The sequence below is a fragment of the Nomascus leucogenys genome, chromosome 4 (assembly GCF_006542625.1).
Source record: "Nomascus leucogenys isolate Asia chromosome 4, Asia_NLE_v1, whole genome shotgun sequence".
NCBI lineage: Eukaryota > Metazoa > Chordata > Mammalia > Primates > Hylobatidae > Nomascus > Nomascus leucogenys.
In genome coordinates, this window is record NC_044384.1 from 55,522,343 (window position 1) to 55,540,209 (window position 17,867).

At 39.9% G+C, this 17,867-nt stretch overlaps 1 protein-coding gene across 1 annotated transcript in view; it reads left to right on the plus strand.

Moving 5' to 3' along the window:
* The window catches only part of OSBPL1A (oxysterol binding protein like 1A), a 239,526-nt gene that overhangs the window by 65,534 nt on the left and 156,125 nt on the right, over nt 1-17,867 (plus strand). Inside the window, exons 6-11 of the mRNA XM_012506331.2 lie at nt 905-990; nt 2,148-2,292; nt 14,830-14,891; nt 14,993-15,037; nt 16,238-16,311; nt 16,425-16,488. Of these exons, the coding sequence (XP_012361785.2) occupies nt 905-990; nt 2,148-2,292; nt 14,830-14,891; nt 14,993-15,037; nt 16,238-16,311; nt 16,425-16,488 (476 nt within the window). The remainder of the gene's footprint in view (nt 1-904; nt 991-2,147; nt 2,293-14,829; nt 14,892-14,992; nt 15,038-16,237; nt 16,312-16,424; nt 16,489-17,867) is intronic.

A 17,867-nucleotide genomic window follows, 5' to 3' on the forward strand; every position in this document is an offset into this window, starting at 1 on the left:
AATAGCACTTGGCATGTAGTAAGTGCTAAAGTATTTGTTAAAGATATAAAAATAGGCAAGGTGGCTCATGCCTATAATCTCAGTGCTTTGAAAAGTCAATGCAGGAAGATTGCTTGAGGCCAGGAGTTTGAGACCAGCCTGGGCAACATAGTAAGACCCCCGTCTCTACAAAAAATAAAAATATTCACCTGGTGTGGTGGTGCACACCTGTGGTCCTAGCTACTTTGGAGGCTGAGGCAAGAGAATCGCATGAGCCCAGGAATTTGAAGCTGCAATGAGCTATGACTGTGCCACTGCACTCCGGCCTGGGTGACAGGGTGACAGGCTTGGTGATCCCACTAAATATACATCTACAGTGTCCTGTGCAGAGGCTGCAAAGGAGGAACTATAAAAGGTTTTTCAGGTCATCCTGGCTAAAGTTATGGACAGATGACCTCAACATATATACATACATACATAAATTTTATATTTTTATGTGGCAATTTATAAATAAATTGATATGTCTGCATATATTTATATGACATGTATGTCTTTCTATCAGTGCTATTTCTTATTGTTATTTTTCACATTCTGAGGTTCTAGAAGGTATGAACTCCACTTATCTACCTTTCCAAGGCAAATATGTAATAGTATTTCAGTACATAAAAGTAATCCATAATTAGTTTTGATGGTTATTGTTAGTGAGTGAAATGCTTAAAGACTTCTGAAAACCTGAATTCATCCAAACCTGAAATAAATAGAACTCTGTAATCTGAATTGTAAGGTAATAACAATAAATTTTAACTACGTTTGAATTATAATCCAAAACATTTTGGTTTTTCTCATCATGATCACTTTATTCTTTATAATGAATTTGTAATTGGATCCTGACTAGCAGTGGATAATAAGTATTTTTCTTTTGCAGCTGTAGAAAGGACTCAACAAAGAAAGCTTGAAGAATTACTTTTAGCAGCAGCAAGAGAAGGCAAAACAACAGAACTCACAGCTCTGGTAAAACAAACACAAAAACCCCAAAAGACAAAAAGCAGTCTTTCTTTACACTTCAGGAAAATTTTTACTTAATGTTAAGTACATAATTTAGTTGAATTGTGGAACCAAGAACTCCAGAGATCATAATAGGAGAACCAAAGTTCTTAATATCTAAAAACACTCAGCATGGTGATAGTTTAAGCAGGACACATTTTAAATGGTGATATTTTTCTGAATTTCTGATTTACACCCACCCTAATCCCCCTGAAAACCTGATGGATAAGAATCTGATTTTTCATGGTAAATAGTTAACGTAAGGACAACTTATATATATATTACGTATATTTTGTGATTAAGCCAATTGAAACATAATAAATAGGACCCTATAAAGGAATAAGTTTTTCTAGTTTTGATCAGCAGTAGTTTCTGGGAGGTATGCTACACTTCTGGAAGGTACTATGCAAAGAAGGGACAGTATTTTGGAATACTTATACCACATTAGACTGAAAGGTTTGCCTGTTCCCCCCCGCCTCTTAGAAGACCTACTTTCGAGCTTCCATTCCTGCACACTCTCATTAAACATGAAACTAAATTTGTTCTGAATTCATGACTGAAGCACTGCCATTTGCTTTAAAGTTATTTCAGCTCATTTGAAAGGGCCTCTTTGGTTTCTAAGTATAGCGCCCAAAGCAGTTTTTAAATTTTGTGAAATGGAGTCTATATAAAGAAGCTTCTAAAGCAATAAGTTAGGAACAACAAATTCAGTAGAACCTTGACATTTACACATTTAACATTTATGGTTTTAACTCTTCTGAAAGACTGGCAGACTGATTTGTAATTCTGCTGTCACAAGTATGAATTGCAAGGCTGGTAGGGGCCAGTAAATCATTGTGAAATCTTAGTGTCTGAGGTGTGTGAGATGGCCCTGGCACAGTGCAGAGTGTCTGTTGTCAGAGGAGTGTGAGACCCGGACACAGGCCTGAGAGCTATCTCAGGGCATCTGAGAATAAGCATGGAAGTGGCAGGGTTGGCTGCTTTAGTGAGCAAGAAACCACTAACAGCCTAGATGCCAAGGAGCTTGGCTATTCTTCAGGCTCTGCTGATGCACCCTCCTGTGAATTATGAGAGAAAGTCTATTTTTGATATATAATTCTGCATTGCATTTTTTTGATTGTTAGCTCAACAGGCCCAATCCTCCTGATGTTAACTGTTCGGATCAGTTAGGAAATACACCCTTGCATTGTGCAGCTTACCGGGCCCATAAACAATGTGCCTTAAAGCTTCTAAGAAGTGGAGCAGACCCTAATCTGAAGAACAAAAATGGTAAGCATGTTGGTGAAAACCATCGTTGGCCATTTTGAAACTATAAAATGAAGTCAATACCATATAAAATTGTTTTGTTTCAGTATCCAGCCTTTGTCAAACTGTATAGTTTCTATTTAATTTTGGAGCCAAGGCATTCACACAAAAGAAAAAATGATGACAAAGGTAGATCCTACCCTCAAGGAAAAGATAAGTGCAGTTGATTCTTGTTATTTGCAGTAGCTGTATTCTATAAAGTTGCCACTAGCACTGAATTAGAGAACACTGAACTATTGTTCCTAGGGGAAAATACAGGATTAGGTTCCTGCAAGCCTTGGGTCACAGCATTTTCATGAATTGATCATTATGAAACCTTTTTTTTTTTTTTTGCTGTTTCTATTTAATACATATTGTTGACTCATTCACATTGAACTCATAGCCAACAGCATCATAGCTCACGCTTGAGTAAAGTTTTCTTCAGAAGGCACATCACAGCCTTTTCCACTGAGGTACATTAGACAGCACTACAGCACAATGCTAGGGGCCTTGTTTTTTTTTTGTTGTTTTTTTGAGACAGAGTCTGTCCCTGTTGCCCAGTCTGGAGTGCAGTGGTGCCATCTCAGCTCACTGCAACCTCCTCCTCCTGGGTTCAAGTGATTCTCCTGCCTCAGCCTCCCAAGTAGCTGGAACTGCAGGCATGCACCTGTAGTGCACCATGTCTGGCTGATTTTTTTGTATTTTTAGTAGAGATGGGGTTTCACCATGTTGGCCAGGCTGGTCTCGAACTCCTGACCTCAAATGATCTGCCCACCTCGGCCTCCCAAAGTGCTGGGATTACAGTTGTAAGCCACCATGCCTGGCCGCTTGGGGCCATTTTAAACAGCAAAGTCACCAACAAAAAATACAAAAGGTGGAAAGTGTGACCCTAAATAGACCATGACGAGGACATTTATTTATAGTAGGAGAGCTTCTAGAATGAAACAAGAAGGCCAGGCATCACCTTCTTCTACCTCAGCTGGAAAATGAGCACTGGGCAACCCACATTTTTCACCACTCTGGGCCTGTTTGTGAATGACTGAGAAACTACAATGAATATTGACCTTGGGGTTACAAGTGAATTTTAGCAGTAGGCAAATATGGAATATGTTAATAATGAGGATTGACTGTACATGTGTGACAATTTGAAAGACAGAATCAGAAGCCAGAAAAGAAGTTGTAAAAGGTGTCTTGGGTATTTAAAAGAGGAACATGCCATCAGGGCCTTTTCACATCACTTTTTAGGATGCTTCCTGCTGCCTGCTACCAGCCTGGGTTAGGCCTCATCAGGGGTCCCACAGGACCCTGTGTTCACCTCCATCAGAGCCTAAATCACACCTCATGGTATTTGTTGGCTTATGATGCTGTCTCCCATGAGACTGAACTCCTAAGGGCAGGCCTCATACTTCATTGTCTGGTTCACCCAGCACCTAGAGTAATGCATAGCACATAACACCTGGGAAGGGCTGCCTGTTTGTTGAAGGTTTGGAGTCATTAGAAATAGTTTCACAGGCCGGGCGCGGTGACTCAAGCCTGTAATCCCAGCACTTTGAGAGGCCGAGGCTGGTGGATCACAAGGTCAAGAGATTGAGACCATCCTGGTCAACATGGTGAAACCCCGTCTCTACTAAAAATACAAAAATTAGCCAGGCGTGGTGGCATGCACCTGTAGTCCCAGCTACTGGGGAGGCTGAGGCAGGAGAATTGCTTGAACCCAGGAGGTGGAGGTTGCAGTGAGGCGAGATCACACCATTGCACTCCAGCCTGGCAACAGAGTGAGACTCTGTCTCAAAAAAAAAAGAAATAGTTTCATAAAGGAATAGGTACTTGATACAGATCCTGAAGCCCTACTAGGATTTAAAAAATGTTTTCATTTCTAGGGGCTGGGCACCGTGGCTCACGCCTGTAATCCCAGCACTTTGGGAGGCCGAGGTGGGTGGATCACCTGAGGTCAGGAGTTCAAGTGGTGGCACGTGCCTGTAGTCCCAGCTACTCAGGAGGCTGAGGCAGGAGAATCGCTTGAACCCGGGAGGCAGAGGTTGCAGTGAGCCGAGATTGTGCCACTGCACTCCAGCCTGGGCAACAAGAGCAAAACTGTCTCAAAAAAAAAGTTTTTATCTCTAAATACTTTACTTTGTACCTTCATTACCATTATTGTCTTTTTATCTGGAGCCTTTTTGTCTTGATAATAATGGTAGTTAATAACAATACCATTATAATCTAGTAAGATTTTGATAAGCAGGAGTTTGGGAAAGGGTATTCTGAGCAGAGGGAAGATTATCAGAAAAGGTTAAGGTGAAAAATGCAAATCAGGTATAGGTGAAATCCCCAGTTTGCTGCATCCAAGGGCACATCCAGGGGAGCAGTCGGAGGTCATCCCAAAATGCAGGTTACACTTGTACAGTAGGGCCATTGAAATGGTCTTGGGTGAGAGGTGATTAGGACCTGAACTTTTTGTTTTCAAGGAGCAAGACACATTTATTTCTTAATAATAAAACAAAAATTCTTCAAGCAGATATCATATTCAGTATCAAAAAGCCTCAGGATAAAAAGGTGCCTTAAGCTTGGTGTAACCAGGTTACATTTAAGTACTGTTGTAGACCCACATAACCAATCAGCTTTGAGGAAAATAGTTTTGCCATCACAACAGTTTAAGATAAAAAAAAACAGATTCAATTTAAAATTTATAATGTTATTATAAGAGCTGTCAAATCAAGTGCCTTATGTAGAATAACGGTCTAAAAAATGAGCTTACCATAGTAAGATTTAGAAGTTGCTTTCCTTGGTGAATTTGAGTTTTGAAGTTTAGAGACTTTTTTTATACAAAGATATTTGTGGAAGCAAAGGTGAATATTAGCTATATGCTATAGTCATAAATCATTAGCCTTCATTGCAAGGCCAATGTACCTATGTTCAATTTTATATATTCAGTTAATATATATTTTATATGTAATTAGAATTAACTGGTACGTTATATGCATGGACAACTCAGTGACTGGATTTGTATTACATAAAGCTAGCAGGACATACTGTTCTTTTTTTTTTTTTTTTTTTTGACAGAGTTTCACTCTGTCACCCAGGCTGGAGTGCAGTGGCACGATCGCGACTCACTGCAACCTCCGCCTCCTGGGTTCAAGTGATTCTCCTGCTTCAGCCTCCTGAGGATTACAGGCATGCGCCACCATACCCGGCTAATTTTTGTATTTTTAGTAGAGATGGGGTTTTGCCATGTTGGCCAGGCTGGTCTCGAATTCCTGACCTCAGGTGACCCACACGCCTCAGCCTCCCAAAGTGCTAGGATTACAGGTGGGAGCCACTGTGCCCAATGTCTTTTAAAAATTTTCTCCTTAGAGATGGGGTCTCACCCTTTTGCTCAGGCTGGAGTGCAGTGGTGCCATCTTTGCTCACTGCAGCCTCAAACTCTGAGCTCAAGTGGCCCTTTTGCCTCAGCCTCCTAAGTGGCTGGGACCACAGATGCATGCCACTATGTCTGGCTAGGACCTGAGCTTTATTGACATGTATAGGAGTGGAAAGGGGAAAGAAAATTGGTTAGAGATCCCCTGCTTGACTGGCTGTTATGCTCTAGACTCTCACTGTCTAACAGAAATATGATGGGAGTCACATATGTAATTTTAAGTTTCTAGTAGCCATGTTAAAAGTGAAAAAAGAGGTGAAATTAACTGTAATTATGTGTTTTACTTCAAGTAATATATCCAAAATGCCATTTCAACATATAATTGGTAAACAATAATTATCAGTGAGATCTCATATTCCTTTTCTGATACTAAGTCTTTGAAACCTGGTGTGTATTTCTGCACTTACAGCACATCTCAGTGTGGACTAGCCACATTTGAAGCACTGGGTAGCCGTATGTGATTACTGTCCACCATATTGGACAGTGCAGCTCTACACATAACAAGCTATCCCGGAGGCTCTCTGGTTCACTGTGCTGTCCTCACCTTGCACATACTATTCTCTCTGCCAGAAGTGCTCTTGTCTTTCTTGTCCATCTGGTAAACCCTAGTCTTGCTTTAAGAGCTAGCATAAACTCTGCTTCCCCAGAGAGCCTTTCCCTGTATCCCTAAGACAGATACAGGTTCATGGAGCAGGATAGAATGCAGAAATCAACCCATGTAAGTATGGTGATTTAATTTTCGACTGAGGTGTGAAGACAGTCAATGGAAAAGGATAAACGAAGAGTTACAAAAGCAAAAATTGACGTCAAAGTGAGATTTTGGCTGGGTGCGGTGGCTCACACCTGTAATCCCAGCACTTTGGGAGGCCGAGGCAGGTGGATCACGAGGTCAGGAGACCGAGACCATCCTGGCTAACATGATGAAACCCTGTCTCTACTAAAAAATAAAAAAAATAAAAAATAAAAAAAATTAGCCGGGCATGGTGGCACATACCTGGTAGTCCCAGCTACTCAGGAGGCTGAGGCAGAAGAATTGCTTGAACCCGGGAGGTGAAGGTTGCAGTGAGCCAAGATCGCGCCACTGCACTCCAGCCTGGATGACAGAGACTCCATCTCAAAAAAAAAAAAAAAAAAAAAAAAGAAAAAGTGTGATTTCTAGTGTCTTTACCAGTTTGCCAAAGACTTGAGCAGTTTTTCTGTGTGGTGTTTTATGATTTTTCCTTCAAAAATGTAGATTCAGAAGCGTCCAAATGAAATAAGAATTAATATAGTTCCATACAAATACCAGCCTAAATGGAAAAAAAAACTTCCCTTGTAAATATTGAAAAGTTACTATTGGTATTCAAATGTATATTTACTCTATAGTTTATATTAGTAACCAAAGTTGAACATTCCTATTAAAGCTATTAAGTTGTTTTTGACAAAAGTCAGAATGGCATCTTCTGAAAGAGAATAATTTTAAAAAATCAGGCCAGGCGCGGTGGCTCAAGCCTATAATCACAGTACTTTGGGAAGCTGAGGCGGGTGGATCATTTGAGGTCAGGAGTTCGAGACCAGCCTGACCAACATGATGAAACCCTGTCTCTACTAAAAAAATAAAATAAAAATTAGCCAGGTGTAGTGGCAGGTGCTTGTACTTCCAGCTACTTGGGAGGCTGAGGCAGGAGAATCGCTTGCAGTGAGCCAAGATCATGCCACTGCACTCCAGCCTGGGTGACAGAGTGAGACTCCCTCTTAAAAAAAAAAAAAATCAATCAATCAATCAAAGGCTGGGCGCGGTGGCTCACTCCTGTTATCCCAGCACTTTGGCAGGCGGATCACTTGAGGTCAGGAGTTCAAGGCCAACATAGTAAAACCTTGTGTTTGCTAAAAATACAAAATCAGCCGGGCATGGTGGAGCGTGCCTGTAATCCCAGTTACTTAGGAGGCTGTGGCAGGAGAATCACTTGAACCTGGGAGGTGGAGTTTGAAGTGAGCCAAGATTGTTCCACTGTACTCCAGCGTGGGTGACAGAGCAAGACTGTTTCCAAAAAAAAAAAAAAAAAAGGAAAAGAAAAACCATAAGAGCGATGTTTGCATTATAGAAATCTTCAAAAATAGAAAAAAAAAAATTACCCAAGCATAGCCACAGTTACTTTGGCATCTTTCTGATCTATTTTCAGGCCTATTTTAGAACATTTTTTAAAAATTGTAGAACTAATGCTTGTTACAGTTGCAATGAGGAAAACAAAAGCACTAGAAAAGTATGTAATCATCTCTAACCCAAACGTCTAAAGATTTAGTTTTTAGTTGTTAATATTTTAGTTTTAGTTGTTAATGTTCCATAGTAACATATCTTTTTAAAAAGTTTTAAGTAACAGATACTACCTCAAGAATATAAGCAAAAGAAAAGTTATACATTACTCACAGACGAATATACAGGCATATCATGTTATTCCAAAGCGGGAAATGGCATTAGGCATCAGATGGGATGGAACTGGGAACCAGAAAACTGTTAGGAACCAAGATGGCTGCCTTGTGTGTGTCTGTCTCTCACTGCGTGGTCTGATCATGTCCTCTAGCGGACCAGCTCTTTTGTTTTCCAGTATACATAATGGAAGATGGCTGCCCCGTGACTCCACTCAGGAGACCACAGTCTCTCAACCTCAGTGTTACATTTCAGTGGGAGATTATGTGTTAGTACCTGCTTGTGTCAGTAGTCTGTGCCTAGTGTGGTCACTTGGGATTTTAGGGGCAGGACACATGGTACAGAGGTGGCTGCCAGGGCCTCCTCCTGGGAATGTGGATAGGGACAGAGGGGTAAATGGTTGAGGACTGGCAGACACCTCAGAAAGTATCTCTTCATTTTAGTTGACAGGTTGTAAATAGAGTTGGCCTATCAAAATCCCACTTTTATGAAGCATCAACAGCTTTTCCACATTGTCCCCAGAAGCACAGTCATCATGGCTCACCTTATGGAAAGTACTTCATGTGGATGTAACATAATTTTTTCACTCAAAAGTCTAGTGATAAGAACAATTCTGTATTATTTTTTTACAGTGAAAATGTCTTAGTCCTTATTTTTTCTTTTTTAAAAAACAAGGGCTGGTTATGGTGGCTCATGCCTGTAATCCCAGCACTTTGGAAGCCAAGGCAGGAGGATCACTTGAGCCCAGGAGTTTGTGGGCTGGGCAACACAGCAAGACCCCATCTCTGAAAAAAATTAAAATTAAAAAATAAAAGCAAGGGTATTTAAAATTTTAATCAAATTGGTTAATCTGTCTCTTTGATTTCTTCTAAGACTTCTGAGCTTAGGTAGAGATTTGGCAAATGTTTAATTCTGTTTCCTCCCAGTTTTATCACATTCATTCATTCAGCAATGCCGCGCCTCCACTGTGTGCCAATAACTGTCTTAGGTGCTGGAGACCCAACAGTGAACAGAGCCCAACAGTCCCCATGCTCTTGAGCTCATATTCTGGTGAGAGGAGATGGACAACAAATAAATGCAAATGTGCTGTCAGGCCGTGAGGTGCAGGAAAATAAAATAGGATGAAGGGGTTAAAGAGTGATGGTAGGGTGGGGGATATCTTAGAAGGGATGTAAAGGAAGGGCTCTCTAAGCAACTTTGAGCACACAGCTGAGTTGAGTACAGGAGTGAACCCTGAGGATGTCTGGCAGAAGAGCATTCAAGGAAAACAGAAAGCCAAAGCTCTGGAGTAGAAGAACATGTGTCACATTGAGGAAAAGGAAAGCTGCCAGTGTGCCCAGAGCAGGATAAGCTGGAGAAGAGTGGATAGCATCAGAGCTGCCAGAGGCCCAGGCCTGCAGGGCATGGTTGGCTGTGAGCAGGAGCTTAGTGGTGTGTGAGTGTGGTTGGAGGGCTTTGAGCAGGAAAGTGAATGTGAGAGTGTGTGTTAGGATGTGGGAGTCTCAACTTGTCAATCCCTTACCTTTATACCCTTTATCAAGTAATCTTTCCTTTTCCATTATTTTGTCATGCCTTTCTCATATATTCTAAGAATTCCTTTTCTTTCTTTCTTTCTTTTTTTTTTTTTTTTTTTGAGACAAAGTCTTGCTCTGTCGCCCAGGCTGGAGTGCAGTGGCGCGATCTTGGCTCACTGCAATGTCCACCTCCTGGCTTCAAGCGATTCTCCTGCCTCAGCCTCCCCAGTGGCTGGGATTACAGGTGCGTGCTACCATGTCCATCTAATTTTTGTATTTTTAGTAGAGATGGGGTTTCACCATGTTGACCAGGATGGTCTCGATCTCTTGACCTCGTGATCCGCCCACCTTGACCTCCCAAAGTGCTGGGATTACAGGCATGAGCCACCGCGCCTGGCCTCTTTCTTTCTTTTCCTTTTCTTTTTTTTAAATAGACAGAGTCTTTGTCGCCCAGGATGGAGTGCAGTGGTGTGATCTTGGCTCACTGCAACCTCTACCTCTGAGATTCAAGCAATGCTCCCACCTCAGCCTCCTGAGTAGCTGGGACTACAGGCATGTGCCACCGCACCTGGCTAATTTTTGTATTTTTACTAGAAATGGGGTTTCATCATGTTGGCCAGGCTGGTCTCGAACTCCTGGCATCAAGTGATCCACCCACCTCAGCCTCCCAAACTGCTGGGATTACAGGCATGAGCCGTGGTGCCCAGCCTCTTTTTGTATTTTTTATTGTTTTTCATTCACTCATCTGTCTCTTCTCTTGACAGTATCGCATTAAAAAAAAAGTTTTTAAGATAGTATTGCACTTTTAATTATTATAATGTTTTAATATGTGAGATTTCCCCTTACCACTTTTAAGGATTTTCTTTGACATCCTTATCTGTTTATTCTTCCAGAAGGCACTTAAAATACTTTTCTGAGGCTCTTCATTGGGATTTAATTGAAATTACATTCTGTGTAAATTAATTTAAGGAGAATTGGCATCTTTATTGAGTTTTCCCATTAAGGGACAAATCTGTGTCATGCAAACTTTTAAATATTACATCATTCCTGTTTTTCACTTTATTTTGTTGTGGTTAGTAAGAGAGGTAGTGTATTTTTTAACTGGTCATGGAAGCCATCTAGATTCCATCTAGGAGGCTATTTCATTTAGTTCAAAAGCATTTTATTGAATTCTTACTGTGTGCCAGGCATTTTAAACATCGAATCCAGAAATGAGGTCTCTCTTCTGGAATTTCATCTAGTTGGCAGGAGCTCAGAATTTATTTTTGGTATTAGGACAGAATTCTATGAAAGAAATCATAGTGTTGTCTTTCTCTCTGCCTATAGAAATAATTTCTCCAAAGTGCCCTGTAGGTAGAATGAAAATAACACAGAATCGGCAGAACTTTATAAGACATTTTCCTATGTGCTAGGCAGAAAAACTAAACTGAGTATTAATTTTTTGATTAATGTTTTAAAAAGTTTTTTCCCCACTAAAGAAATAATGTATCACCAGCCCCAGGTTCCCGATCAGCAGCTCTATAAATCTTCCTCCAAAATAAATCTTAAAGCCACATACAAGGCTGGGCACGGTGGCTCACACCTGTAATCCCAACACTTTGGGAGGCCGAGGCGGGCGGATCACGAGGTCAGGAGATTGAGACCATCCTGGCTAACACAGAGAAACCTCATCTCTACTAAAAAAAAAAAAAAAAAAAAAAATACAAAAAATTAGCCAGGCGTGATGGCGGGCGTCTGTAGTCCCAGCTACTCAGGAGGCTGAGGCAGAATAGCGTGAACCTGGGAGGCGGAGCTTGCAGTGAGTTGAGATGGTGCCACTGCACTCCAGCGTGGGCAACAGAGGGAAACTCTGTCTCAAAAAAAAAAAGCCACATATTTCTCTCTATATTAAAAATGATCTCCATTTTACTACTGACTTTCTAGTCCAAACCATCAATATCCTTTACCTGCACTATTGCCATCTCTTTGTAATTAGCCTCCCTGCATTTCTTTTGCCCACGTTTACAAGCCATATTGCACACAGCAGCCAGAGTGACCTTTTTAAAAAAAATCATGGAAATTATCAAAGCTTCAGAAATCAAATAGCATAATTAATTGATGTACCCATCACCCTCTTCCAGAACTTAGCAATAATGGCCACTCTATATCCTACTCCCTGAATTCTTGTGAAACAATTCCAGATATCATGCCATCTCTTTCCTTTTCTTTTTAAAAAATTTATTTGTTTTTCTTTTCTTACCCTCTCAACCCAGCTTTTACCAATTCTGGGAAGAACTGGAAAGAGAAGGCCTGTCATGCCATTTTATTCGTACATACCCAGTGCTCCTCAACTTACTGTGGGGCCACGTCCCCACAGAACCATTGTAAGTTGAAAATACACTTAAGGCCAGGTACAGTAGCTCACACCTGTAATCCCAGCACTCTGGGATGCTGAGGCTGGCGGATCGCTTGAGCCTAGGAATTTGAGACTAACCTGTGAAACCCCATTCCTACAAAAAAATACAAAAATTAGCCAGGTGTGATGACATGTGACTGCAGTTTCAGCTACCAGGGAGGCTGAGGTGAGAGGATCACTTGAGCCCAAGAGGTCGAGGCTGTGGTGAGCTGATAGTTGAAAAACCATTAAGTTGAACTGTTGTAAGTTGGGGAACATCTGTAGTCCAGTATATTAGTAAAAAATAAGGACACCCTTTAAGAAAAACCACAAGCATGTGATAGTTGCACAACACTGTGCACCCATAAAAACCATAAGCATGTGATAGTTGCACAACTCTGTGCACCCATAAAAACCATTGAATTTGTGCAGTTTAAGTGAGTAAATTGTATGTTAATTTGTATCTCAATAGGGCTATTAAAAAACATAAGCACAATAGCATTATCCTATTAATAATAGTCTAGTAATTTATCAAAATCATGAAACTGCCAAAGTTCGTATTTTCCCAGTTATATTATTATTATTATTTTCTTTTTTTTTTGAGACGAAGTCTCGCTCTTGTTCCCCAGGCTGGAGTGCAATGGCGCGATCTCAGCTCACTGCAACTCCGCCTCTCAGGTTCAAGTGATTCTCCTGCCTCAGTCTCCAGAGTAGCTGGGATTACAGGTGCCTGCCACCAAACCCAGCTAATTTTTGTATTTTTAGTAGAGATGGGGTTTCACCATGTTGGCCAGGCTGGTCTCAAACTCCTGACCTAAGGTGATCCGCCCACCTCGGCCTCCCAAAGTGCTGGGATTACAGGCACGAGCCACCGCACCCAGGCTATATTATAATTTTTTAACACTTTGACAGAGTTTTAAACATGAGTCAGATCATGTTACTCTTACTTAAAACCCGTCAGTGGCTTTTCATCCTATTTAGAATGAAACTCAAAACTCCTTATGCTGGCTTACAAAAGTCCGGCCTACAAACCCCTGTGTGATGTGGCTTCTGTGTGCCTCTCTGACTTCGTCACTTGCCTGCTGAATTGTTCCTACCCCAGAGCCTTTGCATCAGCTGTTCCTCTGCTAGAATGTCCTTCCCTGTATTTTCACAAGGCTGGATCCTTCTTTTCAACCTAGACATCCCTTCCTCAGAGAGGCCTTCCCTGATCAACCCCTCATCCTCCAATCTAAAGTGGTATCCCAGTTACTCTGTCAAATCATTTATTTAAAAAGTCTGGGCGTACCGTGGTTCATTGTCTGCTATATCTTTAAAAATTAATTATCATCTGTCTTTCCTACCTTCTATGCTTTCCCATCCCCCCAGTGCTTTTTCTGTTATGTTCACTGCTGAATCCTCAGTGCCTAAAATAGTGATTGGTACATAACAGACCCTCATTAGGAGATATCATACAAAAAAATTGCCAACACATACCAGGTGTTTGGTATTTATAAAAATATTATTATTTTAAACCACCTCCCAGCCCCCCCTTTTTGTTTTTAGAGACCGAGTCTCACTCTGTCACCCAGTCTGGAGTGCAGTGGTAGCTGGGACTGTAGGCACATGCCACCATGCCTGGCTAATTAAAATTTTTTGTTGTTGTTGTTGAGATAAGGTCTCACTATGTTACCCAGGCTAGTCTTAAGCTTCTGGCCTCAAGCCATCCTTCCGCCTTAGCCTCGCAGAGTACTGGGATTATAGTTGTGAGCCACTGCGCCTGGCCTAAAAGGTTATCTGATAGAATATGTCACCTTACTGCATAAACAGTTCCAGAGTTGTTTTGAAAGGACTCTTCTAATATTCATAGGTAGCTTTCGTTTCTCTAATAATAAGTATTTGAGGCTAGGAGATGGTTTGATTTATTTGTGGGGTTTTGTTTGTTTGTTTTGTTTTGTTTTTTACCTTTTGTCCTTCATTTAATATCCAGCTCACTTCAGAACTCAATAAATAACTTTGATAAGACAAACTCCATTTTTGTTGTTGTTAGGCAAAACATGGAATGTGCATGTGTAAGGTTGGAAAAATTAACACTGATAGCTTGCCGGCTTTATTCTCCATTGTCACCTTTTTCTTTTGTCCTAAATTGTGGACCATCACACCCTTGGCTTGTGAGCCATCTCTGCTACCCATTATGCAGCGAGACGGCTGAAGCGTGGCTGTGGTCGTCTAAAGAGTGGACCCCAAATTTGTGATTAGTTAGGTATCTTGAGATGAGGGGAAATCCTGAATTATTCAGGTAGACCTATGTAATTACAAGGCTCCTGATAGCAATGAGGCCTATATATAGAGAGAGAACAGAATGCTGGAAGCAGAGGTTGGAATGATGTGCTTTGGAGATGGAGGAAGAGACCCCATGTCAAGTCATGTAGTTGGCCGCTAGAAGTGGAAAAGGCAAGGAAATGTCTCCCTTAGAGCCTCCAGAAGGAATGCAGCTCTGTCCACATGTTGATTTCAGCCTGGTGAAATTGATTTCAGACTTCTGATCTCTGAAACTGTAAGATAATAAATTTGTATTGTTTAAGCCACAAATTTGTGAGTTCATGATAATTTGTTGTGAAGTTAATCTGATTTGCTGGCTTAATAGTTAGTGACCAAAAGGCAGGCCATAAATAATTGAGATGGCAACCTCTCTCTGGTAGGTAATTTTTTGGGGAAAGAAAAAGATATAGGCAATAGAAAAATGAAGGAATATTAGATGCTGCAGTTACAGCATTGATTGTTATAGTACATTTAAGCTGTTGATGGCTTTTTTTCTTTGTATTTTGCACAGATCAGAAACCTTTTGACCTTGCCCAGGGTGCTGAAATGAAACACATTCTTGTTGGTAATAAGGTACAGAGTAATGAATTAAATTTATCTAATAATTTTTAGAAAAAAATTTTGAATGTTTGAAGTATGTAGATGCATTTTTCATGAAAACATGTTTTTGACAGGTCATCTACAAAGCATTGAAACGATATGAGGGCCCTCTCTGGAAGGTAAGTTGGGGTGGTTTTTTAATTATATAACTGTAAAGAATAATTCTCAGGTGCTCTATTTCTGTTTAAAACTTTTTAAAAATCATTTCCGAAGTATATGTGATTTAATCGCTCTTGGATCTTATAATGTAAACCACTTATTTTTTTTTTATTTTTAGTTATTGAGACAGAGTCTTGCTCTGTCGCCCAGGCTAAAGTGCAGTGGTACACTCACTGCAACCTCCGCTCCCTGGGTTCAAGTGGTTCTCCTGCCTCAGCCTCCCAAGTAGCTGGGATTATAGGCGCCCGCCACTGTTCCCGGCTAATTTTTGTGTTTTTAGTAGAGACGAAGGTTCACCATCTTGGCCAGGCTGGTCTTGAACTCCTGACCTTGTGATCCACCCGCCTCGGCCTCCCAAATTGCTGGAATTACAGGTGTGAGCCACCATGCCCGGCAAACCACTTTTATACTACCGGATTTCAAGAGGCTTCCACTGGTTGTAGCAGTTACTTTTCTGTGTGTTGATGGTCCCTTTTAGGTGTTTTTTTTGGTGTTGATGAGTCACTTTTAGGTGACTAAGTTTTTGTGAAAAGGAGTGGGGGGAAAATACATTTTTTTCTTACTAGATCAAAGAATTACAGTATTATTTTTGTTATGAACATCAAACCATGGAAGACTTAGAAGAAAATTAATATTTGAATTATCACATGGTACATATATAAAATTCTTCTGGTCCTAACAGTTTCTACATTTTGGAGAATCCTGTTTTCTAGAATTAACCATGGAAGAGCACATAATTTCTTTAGCATTTGCAAGCAATCCCTGTATCTATTTATGTATCTGTATGCTTATATTGTATAAGATAAATTTAGGATAATTTTCTTTTTTAGACATTCATTCATGACTTTGAGGAAATTGTCTTTGAAGCCCACAACTGGTATATTTTCTGTAAATAATCCCTGAACAGTTTTGTCAGAACCATAAACTGTAATCATCATTGATCTTATCAGTATGGCATTTCTGTTGTTCCTGTCACCCTGTAGTGGTATGTTTTCATTACTGCACTTAGTACCTAAGTTCATGTTTGATCATTTTTTTTAATGTTCAGTGCTACTGTCTAAAAACTCAAATATGACTGTCCTCACTTAATTACTTTTTATCAGTCAAGTATTTGAATCTAGATGTGTCAGCTTAGGAAATCTTTGTTATTTTTCCCTTAGAGTTCAAGATTTTTTGGCTGGAGATTATTCTGGGTAGTGTTAGAGCATGGAGTCCTTTCATGGTATAGGAAACAGTAAGTATTACGATCTTTACACTTATCAAATTTCACTGTATAAATTTTGAAATATGAATTTTTTCACTTATCTCTTTTCCTTTTGTCTTGATAATTTCATCTTTATTTTGAAGGCCCGATGCAGTTCATAATATTTATCGCCAGGGATGCAAACACCTGACTCAAGCAGTATGCACGGTAGGATGAAACATGGATCCTTTGCTCCTCTAACTGTGAAATCAGTTCTTCAAGTGATTGACCCAAATCATTTATACAGCCTTGTAAAATCTTGGGGTTCTGTGGAATGCTGTAGAAAACATTTGTATATATTTTAATCTGAGAATAAGTAAAGTCGTGGCATCTCCATTTTGAACAAAATTTTAAAATATAGTTAACTTTTATTTATCTCCATGTATTATGGAATGAGAGATGGATTGTCCAAAAATATTTGTCAAATTTACCCAGGCTTATTTGATGATGAAATATCCTAGTACATTCAATTGAAAAGAATGTGTATTTTTCTATTATTGTTGGTTGTTTTGCTATTATTGTTGGTTGTAGGGTCCTATCAATATTAATTCAGTCATGGTGGTTGATAGCATTCAGATCTTTTGTGTCTTGGTTTTGGCTAGTGGTTGTATCAATTGCTGAAAGAGGGATGTGAAAGTGTCCAACTGTGCTTGTGGAATGTTGCATTTCCTGCTCCGTTATTGATAACATACTTATGATTGTTGTCTTCTTGATTAATTGATCCTTTTATTGTTTTGTGGCCCTCTTTATCTCTTGTAATACATTTTGTTTTAAAATTTATTTTGTCTGATATGAACATAACCACTTTGGCCTATGTTTACTGTTCGCATGGCGTCTTTTTCCTATCCATTTACTTTCAGCCTCTATGTATCTTTATATTTATTTTCTGTCTCTTGGAGATAGCATATGTTTTAGTTCCTATTACCCATTCTGGCAATTTTTGCCTTTTAATTGGATTTTTCTTTTGTGAATGTGTTCTACTTTCATGCTTCTTCATATGTCAGGTAATTGTGGGTTTTGTTTTGGTTTTTTTTGTTCTTGTTTTTGTTTTTTTGAGATGGAATCTCGCTCTGTCACCCAGGCTGGAGGGCAGTGGCACGATCTCAGCTTACTGCAACCTCCACCTCCCAGGTTCAAGCAGTTCTCTGCCTTAGCCTCCTGAGTAGCTGGGATTACAGGTGAACACGACCATGCCTGGCTAATTTTTGTATTTTTTGGTAGAGATGGGGTTTTGCCATGTTGGTTAGGCTGGTCTCGAACTCCTGACCTCAAGCAATCCTCCCGCCTCGGCCTACCAAAGTGCTGGGATTACAGGCATGAGACACTGCACCCAGCCCATATGTCAGGTAATTTTGGATGATACTCTTAATATGATTAATATTATGATTATTATATAATTATAATATACATTATGTATTATATATTTTATTATATAATATAATATATTGTATTATATATTTTATTATATAATATAATATATTGTATTATATATAATATATTTTATTATATGATATATAATATTGTATAATTATAATATTATGTATTCT